The sequence below is a fragment of the Sapajus apella genome, unplaced genomic scaffold (genome assembly GCF_009761245.1).
Source record: "Sapajus apella isolate SASKATOON/1434 unplaced genomic scaffold, GSC_monkey_1.0 scaffold1, whole genome shotgun sequence".
Lineage (NCBI taxonomy): Eukaryota > Metazoa > Chordata > Mammalia > Primates > Cebidae > Sapajus > Sapajus apella.
The window spans coordinates 63,018,780-63,030,342 of record NW_022436941.1 but is presented as its reverse complement, the minus strand read 5'-3'; the positions used below and the strand labels follow the sequence as shown (position 1 = coordinate 63,030,342).

The 11,563-nt window shown below is 37.3% G+C and overlaps 1 protein-coding gene and 1 long non-coding RNA gene across 2 annotated transcripts in view; one reads left to right on the top strand and one right to left on the bottom strand.

The window, feature by feature from the left end:
* Positions 1 to 4,670, top strand: part of AGGF1 (angiogenic factor with G-patch and FHA domains 1) — a 33,641-nt gene extending 28,971 nt beyond the window's left edge. The window contains exons 13-14 of the mRNA XM_032277825.1: positions 1,144 to 1,243; positions 2,505 to 4,670. Coding sequence (XP_032133716.1) covers positions 1,144 to 1,243; positions 2,505 to 2,705 — 301 coding nt within the window. The 3' untranslated portion in view covers positions 2,706 to 4,670. The remainder of the gene's footprint in view (positions 1 to 1,143; positions 1,244 to 2,504) is intronic.
* A 1,161-nt stretch (positions 4,671 to 5,831) lies between these two features.
* On the bottom strand, positions 5,832 to 10,868 carry LOC116551591. Its single transcript, XR_004269012.1, has 2 exons — positions 6,842 to 10,868; positions 5,832 to 6,794 (listed from the first exon to the last, which is right to left on the bottom strand). It is a non-coding gene; the product is annotated as an uncharacterized LOC116551591 (long non-coding RNA).
* Positions 10,869 to 11,563: the final 695 nt, after the last annotated feature.

Sequence of the window (11,563 nt, the reverse complement as noted above, 5' to 3'; positions counted from 1 at the left end):
TTTTTTTTTGAGACTGAGTCTTGCTCTGTTGCCCAGGCTAGAGTGCAGTGGTGTGATCTTGGCTCACTGCACACTCCGCTTCTCGGGTTCAAGCGATTCTCCTGCTTCAGCCTCCTGAGTAGCTGGGACTACAGGTGCCTGCTACCACGCCTGGCTAATTTTTTGTATTTTTAGTAGAGATGGAGTTCCACCATATTGGTCAGGCTGGTCTAAAACTCCTGACCTTGTGATTCGCCCACCTCGGCCTCCCAAAGTGCTGGGACATGACACTTTTTTTTAAGTTTAATATTTAAAACATAATCTTGGAGAATATAAAGAGTACATTTGAATTAAATAAGACAAATTTAAAATAAAACACAATGGTTTGACATTGCTTGGTTATTAATTGAAGGGTTAACAGCATATTTTGTGAAACTGAAAAGATAATGTAATAGACATAAAATACTCTTAGAATACAGAATAATGGACAAAATGCAAATAGTGATTATGAGGTTTTATTTCATTTTAACTTTTTAATCTATAACATGTACAGGAAAATTCACAAATTCTAAGTATGCACCTCAATAATACATCATAAGATTAACATATTGCAGAATACACATTTCTTGGACAAGAAATAGAAAATTATCAGTAACCCCAGAAGCTTATCCTCCTTGTGCTCCACCTAATCACTATCCTGCTTCCCCCCCCCAAAGGTAATCACCTTCCTGACAGCAATAGATTAATTTCACTTATTTAAAAATTTTAAAGAAATGGAATAATTCAGTATTTATTTTGTGTCTAGAGAAGAATATAAACATTATTTTGTTAGGTATGGTTTATTTTTATTACTGAATAATATTCTGCTGTATGAATATGCCACAATTTCTCCATTTTAACTATTGCCAGACATCTGGATTGTTTCTGATTTGTTACTGTTTGATTTGCCGGAGGAACATTGTTGTATGTGTCTTTTGGTGCACCTGCATATGCTTTTCTAAATAGGATTTGTACCAGTGGAATTTCTATGTCTTCAACTTTGTTAGGTAATGCCAAGCAGTTTTCTAAAGTAGTTGTACCAGTTACGTTTAATTCATGAATTTATTATAAATGTGACCTAAAAGATCTTTTGTAAATCAACTATCATTTTAATATTCCTTAAAGTGAAATTACTGATAGCAACAAAGGTCGGAAGATGTTGGAGAAGATGGGTTGGAAAAAAGGAGAGGGCCTGGGAAAGGATGGTGGAGGAATGAAAACTCCGGTAAGACTTGTATTTTCTTTTATTCATTTATTCCTAGAGCAGACATTTACTGTGTATGTTAATGTGCCAAACATTGCCTTAAGTGCTAAGAATATAGTGGAAAGCAAAAACAGACATGATTACTGCCTTTGTGGCATTCACAATTGCCAAATGTATACATATAACTTTGTTTTGTTTTGTGTGTTACAATTTTCAAAAGCCTCTTTTTGAGTGTTTTTCCTACATTAAAGCTAGGATAAGAAGTGCTATTTCCTGAGCCAAAGGTTCTTCTGTGTTTTAGAGTTGTTTTTAGTAACTGTCTTATTGTCCCTGGTACTGAGGATTCAAGAACAATCACAGTGTTAGTGTACAAACAGGCGGATTCTATATGAGCTGAAAAACCGATTAGGTTCAAGAATCAGAGCATGTAACATGGATTATAGAGAATAATGTCTGGGAAACGACAGAGTGGTTTACTTAGTAGTCCCGTGGTTCATAGGAGGTTTGGTTATCTTTCACACAAACCTTAAGTAACCTGACTGAAGAACTTTCTGGATAATTACTTAGTACCTAAAGAAATAATAGATGGATCAATGTGAGTATATAACAGTTTTCTCATTTTTATTGAGGTACAGTGGAAAGAACAAGGGTTTTGTCAGATCTAGATTAGAAAATGTGCTCTATCATTTGTGACTTGTGTGACTTTGGGCAAGTTCAGACATTAATTTTCTTATGAAAAAATGGGGATAAGAACTCTTTTTCAGGGTTGTGTTGAAGATGAAGCCCCAAGCATTGTACCTTACATTAGGCATTCAGTAAATGGTAGCTTTGAATGTTCTTAAAATATTGAGAAGTGCTCTCCTCCTGTTGCGAAAATAATCAGATTCTCTTTATGGTTATTAATGTTTAACCTGCTCTTTCACTTACTTAGGTAAGGATAGGGCAGTAGGCTTAAACCTATCCATTGCCATTATTTCTGGTTAAGGTAGAACGACATACTCTGCAGCATCTAAATGAAATTTGGTGATTGCTGGTTAAGGAGTACTCTACTTTCTGGAAAGTAGGCTGCACTTATTGACAGGCAAGACAATGTAGAAAAATGAGTGTAAGTTTCATGTTTAAAGATACATATATTCTTGTATGTATTTGATGCATTTGACAGGTTTTCTTTTGCATGAGTCTTTAATAAATCAAAAAATTATAGAGTCCTAAGTTGGACACAATAGATTTCAATGTGTTTTAGATTCTAAAATAAAGTCCTTTGCTCAACTTTTGGTAACAGATCCAGCTTCAGCTTCGGCGAACACATGCAGGCTTGGGGACAGGCAAACCATCCTCAATTGAAGATGTTCACCTCCTTCAAAACAAGAACAAAAAAAACTGGGACAAAGCACGAGAGCGGTTTACTGAAAACTTCCCAGAAACTAAACCTCAAAAAGATGACCCAGGGACTATACCTTGGGTAAAAGGGACTTCAGAGTAAAGGTTAATCATAGAAGAAAACTTTAGCTTTTTTAAAAAGACAGTTTGGAAACTCATTTTTTCTTCCCAAAAGAATCAGAAGCATGGGTGAACTGGGTCACAGTTTACCTCTTCCTGATTCAGAAATGTGTAATAAAGTATGGTTTGCAGCTTTTAAAAACTATTTTTTTAAACTAGTAAATAGTGACTGAATCAATTTATGCAGTAAGTAGACTAAAGTTCACAAGGCACAGATGAGTTTATCAAACTTCATTATTTTATCTTGTCATTTACAACATCCATATAAAGCAACTAGCTAAGCAAAATTCGTATAACTAATGACTTAAATGTACCAGTTTTTGTCTCTATATATTCATGTAAGATGCACAACAAAAGAAACATCAAAAGTTTATAAAAATAAATCTGACTATATGCATCATTATCTGTGCCCTTTAGAACCTAGATAAAAAATGTTGAGAAAACATGGGTAGTGGCGCATACATTTTGTTATCCTTGAAATAGCCTAAGTAATATTATTGAAGAACTAATGAACAGGCAACATGCTGTAGAAAATTAATCTTTCATTGTTTTCTTCTGTGAAGAATCTGTTGATTTGTACTATATATTCAGCATTTATATTTGGTTTGTTTCATAGCTAATGAGATATTTAGATATGAACAACTGAATACATATTGAAATAGTGTGCTGGCATTTGTAGTTTTGATAAATACCATTGCAGGCAATGGAGTTGTGCCAGAGAAATCTGATTTCTAGTACAAAAGGAATACTTAGCCAGGGCCTAAAGCTCAAGATATTTATTGAAAAAATCCTCAGTTGCAATAAAAACATTATAACATTAAAAAGAGTGATTTGTTGAAGCAGCAATTTAAATGTATTGATCTGCTTTGAATTTGCAACCAGCCAGAATTTGCTAGTTAAAATTGGCAGAGTTATAACAAAGGAGAGCCTCAAAGATGAGATACTTGCAGTGCAGCTTTCTGGGTGCAGGTGTCACTGCTCGGCCAGCTATCATTATTCTGTTCAGTTTTTCTCTCAGGTGTTTGCTGGGAAATGAACACTGGAGCTGACCCTTTTCTGGCAGTGAATGTGAACTCTAGCCTCCCTATCTACTATAAAGAAATGTCTTCAAGATGTAGAAATAAGGACTATTTTGAAAAAAAATTATACAGTAGTAAAGATAATTCAGAAAGGAAAAGCTACCTGTTAGAGTTTCAAGTCTTAATGGCACAGGTAGTTACGGAGAAAAGGGGATGGAGAAAGAGAAACTATGACTAAAAATGAGAGGTATGTCCCTTAAGCTGGGACAATCAGGCCCGAAACTCCAAATCTGGATAAAATATTTCTTTGAATTCTTCTTGGCCCCCTGCATAGTCTGACACATACATATGTACAATTAGGCTTGCAGGCCGCAGGAATGCCCTGCATTGTTTTCTTTTCGTTAGAAATAAAAGGTATTAGTTTAAATGTGGTTCTGGTGCTGGTGCCCTGTATATATGTAACAATATAGGGGCCCCCCCCCCCCCAGATAGATTTTGCTTCTGGTGAATCTTATGCATTGGGTTAGTATATGACTGTCTGATATTTACCATTTGTATTATTATATTGGGGAAAACATTTTTTTTATCCTTTTCTATTGTAAAGAAAATGGAAAACTTAAGTATGGTGTTAAAAATGGAACTATATGTGATATTTGCATTATTAAACCCCTTGGCAGATCTAAAGTCTCAGGGTTCCACTATTAGTGGTTAAAGTACTGAATAATGTCTGGGTCTACTTCCATTTGTAAAATAAGAATAATGTTTATCTCACATGTCTGTCTCGAATAGCAAACGAGAAAATGTATATAAAAGCACTTTGTAAATTGTAGAATTAGTACAGATGTGAGCTTCTATTTGTTTAGAAGCGTAAATGTGAATTATGTACAGTTTGAATTATGCATAAATTTTTTTGTGTCTAATATTTTAAATATTTGTTTATTCACACTATGCATTTTCTAACTGAGTAGCTTTTAAGTATGTATTTTAAGTGGAGCTGCAAGTTCCTGAATTTTAAGAAATCTAACATTTAATATTTTTGCCACAACATGAGAAGCTGGCAAAGTTGAGAACAGAAGAAACCTTCAACATTAGAGTAAATAGAAATTTTTTCCAGTGTTAAATAGAGGAAGCACTCTTGTCCTCAAAAATAGGAACTCTTCTGCTTTTGAAACAAGTGTTACTTCTGATGTTTCATTTTTATTCTGAACTGATAGAAAGTAATGGTTTACGCAAATCAAAAACCTTCTGACTTTTCATATAAAATATTTTTTATGGTTTTTATTTTTATTTTTGAGACAGAGTCTTTCTCTGTTGCCCAGACTAGAGTGCAGTGTGCAATCTCAGCTCACTGCAACCTCTGCCTCCTGGGTTCAAGCCATTTCGTGCCTCAGCCTCCCAAGTAGCTGGGATTACATGCGCATGCCAACATGCCCGGCTAATTTTTATATTTTTAGTATAGACGGGGTTCACCATGTTGGCCAGGCTGGACTCCAATTCCTGACCTTAGGTGGTCTGCCTGCCTTGACCTGCCAAAATGCTGGGATTACACGCATAAGCCACCATGCCTGTCCAAAAGATTATTTCTTAATTTGACATATTTTTAAAAAGCAGGCAAAGAAGAAAGAAATCTCAAACAAGGGAAAGCAAGAGTCTTTGGAAATTGCATACAAAAGCCATTCTGTAAAGTTGCAAGACAGAGGGATGTTCTTGGCAGGGGGCCAGAAAGCACTTGTGGACCCAAAACCCAAAGGCAGTCTCAGGAATAGTTAAAAGTATTTTCCACACCATTTTGTTCTAAGTATGCTTCTCTTGTTAGTATGGCATGACTTATTTTTCTGCTCTGAATCTTTGATTCAAAACATTTCGTTTTACTTTTTCAGCCTTTAAAGTGGAAATGCATTTTGATTCTTTAAAATGAGGCAGTGGTTACTATGTTTCTGTGCGTTTCAGGGTGCAGGCTGTCTTTTCTGCTTTACTAATCTTAGTGTTGGCTTATGGCCTTGTAGTTTCAAAATGGCTTTTGAAACTTTAGACGTCATATTCATACCTAAAGCAGAAAGAGGAAAGAGCAGTGTGAAGTGCTAGTTCTCTTTTTTTTAGGAAAACAAAAGCTTACTCAAAAGCTGACTTTTTAGGGTCATTAGCCAGAACGGGATAGCATGGCTGCCCATAGAAGAAGAGATGTTATAAAAGTAGGCAACAAGATGGTCACATCTGGCTTAAGCCAGTCATGAACCATCACCTGCAGCTGAGAATGTTGCCATTGGAACAAAATAGCTTCAGTGAACCAGAGAAAAGGGGGCAGTGGATGTTGAATGGGCATGTTGGTAACTGTCTGCTAGATAACATACCTGTCCATCAGTAGAGACTAGAGGGTTGCTTAAATTGTGATGCATCCCTACTATATAATAGTTTCTAGCCATTCAAATGAATAAGATAGAACTGCCTATACCCTAGTATAGAATATCTCACTAGATTGCTGATTTTAAAAAGCAGATTATAGTAAAGTATATATGGCATAATTCCATTTTTATTTTTAAATTATAAAGGTACATAGTTACTAATTACCCAGTGAGCAAACTTTCATTTTTTATTTTATTATTTCTATATTTGAACTTAAAAAAAGTAAACAGGTATAAGTGTGTGGTTAATATATATGTATATACACATTTGTGGTAAGAATTTACCCAGAAGTGGGGAGGCCTTCATGGCTCAAACCCAGGCATTTTTCTCATATGTATACCCAGTTTCATTTACCATCTATAAACTCATGACTTCTAGGCTGTCTTGGGATATTGATTCTGAGCTTATGACCTACATATCTACCTCAGAGTCACTTTAAATGCAACTCCAAGACGAACTCCATAATCTCTCCAAACCTCATCTCTTCCAGTTTACTCTCTCCAGGTGGTAACATCATCCATCCAGTTGTATGAGCCAGAAGCCTAAGTCAGCCTCTGTTTCACTACTACCAGCTTTTCTCCCCGTTGTCTGTTTCCAACATATTAAATCAGTTCACTGTCACCACTCACCTGAATTATTCTGAGGGCCTCCTAACTTGTCTTCTTGCAGTCACTCCTCCATCCACCACACTGCAGACAACTCCCATCTCATTGTCTCCTGTTTGGCTTCCCATTACTTTGAGGCCATAAGATCCTAAAGGATCTGGCCACTGCCAACTTTCCCAGTCTCATCTTGTGTCACTTCCTACTTGTTCTCTGGGTCCTAGCATGCTGGCTTTTTTTTTTTTTTTTTTTTTTTTTCAGTTTGTGAAACAAAGCCACCTTCTCTGATCATGGAGACTCTCACATTGCATTATGTGTGGAATGCTCTTCCTCCCCCATTTTACATAGTGAATTCTCACATGGTCTTTAGGTCTCTACTGATTAAATCTTTAGGGATGCCTCCCTTGAAGCCCTGGATTAGATAATTGCTTTTGATTTGTATTTTGAAAAACCATTTCTTTCATTTAGACCACTTAGCTTGGTTCACGGTTGTGTATTAGTGTGGTTAGTGTAATATTTGTCTGTTTCTCTAGATTCTAAGTGCCCTGTGAGCAGGACTTTGGTTATGCTTACTATTGCATCCCTAGGGCCTAGCACCACATCTGATGTATACACCCATAGGCACCGAAGCAAACAATAGGTAACTGCAAGTGGCTTGATGGAGTTTTATCAAGCTGTGACTGAAGAAACATGGGAACTGAGGCTACATAGAGCTTTCAAACTATTTTGATCATGATCTACAATATAAATACAATGTATAACTCGGTATACGAGCATGTTCATAGCACATGTAGCATAGATTTTGTATACCAGTACTTTGCCATTAGCTCATGTAATGTACTCTTGTTTTCCACATTGCTGATTGCATCCACTAAATTGATTTCATAATGCACTAATAGGCTGTGTCCTACAATTAGATTTCAAACCTTTTCACAGAACTCATTGCATTGCCTTAGGAACTGCAGCTGTGTGAGTCTATGTTTGTGTGTGAGGTGGGGAGAGTTTAGGATGCCAAACTGTGGTGACTCCAGTTCTCAGGCTCATTAACTACAATAGGTCTACATTCATCTGGTTTGCAGTTCAAGCTTCCAAATAGGTTTGATTGCATAACAAAGACGGGGTGAACAAAACAGCCTCTTACCTGTGGTCATAACTGTACATTGTGTTAAGAAATTTACACCATTAAGAAATGAAGGATTTTATCTCTGAGACAATGAGAAATTCACTGAAGGATTTTAAGCAGGAAAGGAACCTCATTAGATTGCTTTATAGCAGAATAACTGTGGTTGATTGAAAGGAGGCAGAGTGGCGGCTGGAAATCTTGAGAGTAGGATGACCTCTCTGAGAGTTTGTTCAAATATTTGTTGAGCATCCACCTAGTGCTGTGCACATCTTGGAAGCAGGAAACTTCTTTGTCTTGACTGCTCTGTCTTCAGCACCCATGCACAGGATTGGATGTATGGGAGGTCCTCAATAAGCATTTGCTGGTGGAATGGGTGAACATTTGTGTTGCGTCTGGCACAGTGCTAGGCCTTTAACATATATTCTTTATTCTGGACTCCATTTTATGAATTAGAAAACGGAGGCTTAGGAGATTTTTATTTTGCTCAAAGTAAAAAAGCCTATGTGACAGAAGTGGCAGGCCTGGGGTTTCTGTCTTGATTCTTTCCATCCCAAGGGATGATTAAGAGCACAGGCTGAAGAGTCTGACTGACCTGGATTTAAATTAAAATTTCACCACTTTCAAGCTGAGTGACCTTTAAAAATTTATTTGAACCTCTCCATCCAAGTGTCTTCTATGGAGTTTGTAACTGCCCATTGGGTTGTTGCTTGCTGCCCAGATAAAGCCATTATATCAAGACAGGAATTGCAATAGAGAAAGTTTAATTCACGCAGAGCTGGCTAAGTGGGAGACTGGAGTTTTGTTACTCAAGTCGGTCTCCCTGAAAAATTGTTTTTTTTTTTTTTTTTTCAAAGGATAATTTGGCAGGTAGGGGGCTAGGATAGTGGGGAGTACTGATGGATTTGGTCAGAGTTCAAATTAATAGGAGGTCAAAGTGGGTTCTTCTTGCTGTCTTCTGTTCCTGGGTGAGCCAGGACTGGTTGAACCAGATTATCAGTCTGGGTGGCTCCAGCTGGTGCATCAGAATGCAGGGTCTGAAAGATATCTCAACCACCAATCTTAGGTTTTACAAAAGTGATTTTATCCCTAGGAGCAACTGGAGAGGTCCAAATCTTTGGTTGCATAACTCCTAAACAATAATTTCTAATCTTGTGGCTAATTTGTTAGTCTTACAAAGGCAGTCTGGTCCCCAGGCAAGAAGGAGGTTTGTTTCAGGAAAGTGTTGTTACCATCTTTGTTTCAAAGTTAAAATATAAACTAAGTTCCTCTGAAAGTTAGTTTGGTCTTTGCCCAGGAGTGACTAAGGACAGCTTGGAAGTTAGAAGCAAGATGGAGTCAGGGCAAATCTCTTTCATGGTCATAATTTCTGCAAAGGTGGTTTCAAGTTTTGGTGAAGATTGAGATAAGGTTTGTATGGCACTGAGCACACTGTCTGGCACATAATAAGCCCTCAAATATTAGTGATTATCAGCATTGTTATTATCCATGGTAGCAATGCCAAGGACATGGTTGTAGGAGTAGAATCCCAGAGTAGAGATGGAGGTTACTGAAGTCAGGTAGGACAAGGAATGAGGCTAGCAAGTAGATGGGTCATCCCCATTCCTCAAGGCAATAGGAGATAGGTGTAGACAAGAAGACTCAGTTAGGAGCTGGATTTTTAAGTGAATATTGGAGAATGAGCAGGAGATTGGTAGACAATAGTGAGAAAGGATAGAAGTTACTATAGGTGACTCTCATCATCCTCAAAGGAGGAATGGATTCTACATGACTTTGGAAATGGAGTCATCTGGTGGAATGATAGGGAAATCTAGCCAGACAACTCTGGCTCTCAGTACTCCATGGGAGCACAGGAGCTACAGGGAGAATTCTTAGAAGAACTAGATTTCAGATCCCCATATGTAAAAATCTTTCAACAACATACATTAATTCAGCAAATAGTCATGAAGCAAGTAGCATAGGCCAGGCACTGTTCTAGGCACTAGGGATACAGTAGTGAACAAAACAGGTAAGGCTCCCTGCCTTCATGGAGCTTACATTTATTTTTTAGATAGGATTTGGCAGAATGTAAAGTCCAAATAATACATGCAGGCCATGATAGTTTCAGAGAATATTAATCCAAAATAGTTTCTGTTCATTCCAAAGTTTTAAAGCAAAATTTTTAAAGCCACAATTTGGGTGGAGTATGTGGTGGGGGAAGGATTGGGGTTTTTTCCTTAATGTTTTCAGTCTGTTTCTAAACCATATCTATTTACGGGACTCTTATAAAACTCTGCCTTCAAAATCTTTTTAGTTATGTGTTTGAGAGCTCTGCGTATGCAGACAACAAACGGGACCTCATTGAGGCTGCAGCCCCTTGTTCAATTATGTATGTCCTCTACCTGCTCAGACATCTGGGTTCTACGGTTCTAAATGTGAGCACTAAGTACAGTCATGTATCACTTAACAAATGGGGATATGTTCTGAGAAATGCCTCTGGTGGTTTTGTCATTGTGCAAACATTGTAGAGGTACTCACACAAACCTAGACGGTACAGCCTATTATACACCTAGGCTATATGGTATACCAGTTGCTCCTCGGCTACAAACCTGTACGGCATTCTGAATACTGTAGGCAATTCTAACGCAGTATTTGTATATCAAGACATATCTAAACATAGAAAAAGTACCGTAAAAATACAGTATTATAATCTTATGGGACCACTATTGTATGTGTGGTATGTCATAGACTGAAATGTTGCGTGGTACATGACTATACAAAAAAAAAAAAAATTGCATTATGCAACTTATGACTATACAAAAAAATGCAACAGGAATCAGGTAACTGGAAACTGGAAGTGAAGGAGAATGTGTAAATGAAAAAGTCTCTGGAGGGTGAAGAGCAGACACAGATGGGAAAATTAATGTGACTGGAGGTGAACAATTTTTGCCTGCTATGTAAGAATGTCTTTTTTTTTTTTTTTTTTTGAGACAAGGTCTTCCTCTATTGTCCAGGCTCCGGAATGCAGTGGCATGGTCATAGCTCACTGCAGCCTCCACCTCCTGGGCTCAAGTGATCCTTCCACCTAAGCCTCCTGAGTAGCTGGGATGACAAGTATGTACTAGCACATCTGGCTAAAAATTTTAATTTTTTTGTAGATATGGGGTTTCCCTATGTTGCCTAGGCTGGTCTTCAACTCCTAGGCTCAAGTAATCCTCCCACCTTGGCCCTCCCAATGTGCTTGGATTATAGGCCTGAGCTACTGTGCCCAGCCAAGAATGACTTTTGGGAATTCTTCCTTTAAAAAACTCACTCTTCATCTATGTTAAAATGCTATGGTATTTCATTGCCCAGCATGACGAATACAGGGAGAAGCTGTGGAATATTATCAAATGTATTTAAACATGTGACAGTGTTTTACTTAGCTTCCAATTACTAATAGACTTCAGAGGGCATAAGGTTGCCAGCTCATTCATCTGGTCATTACTTATCTTGACCAAAAGCCCATGAGAATATATACTGAAAGAATAAAGCTTTCAGTATCATTTAATGTTTTTCCTTAAAGCCTCATTTTAATACTGTGAAACCAGATTTCAGAGAATGTCATAATTAAGATTTTCATAAAAAGAAACATTTAATACTGTTTAAACATATAATGACTCCCAGTGCTACCTGAATTCATTCACATCATAAACCAACTAAAATGGGCTTTAATCTC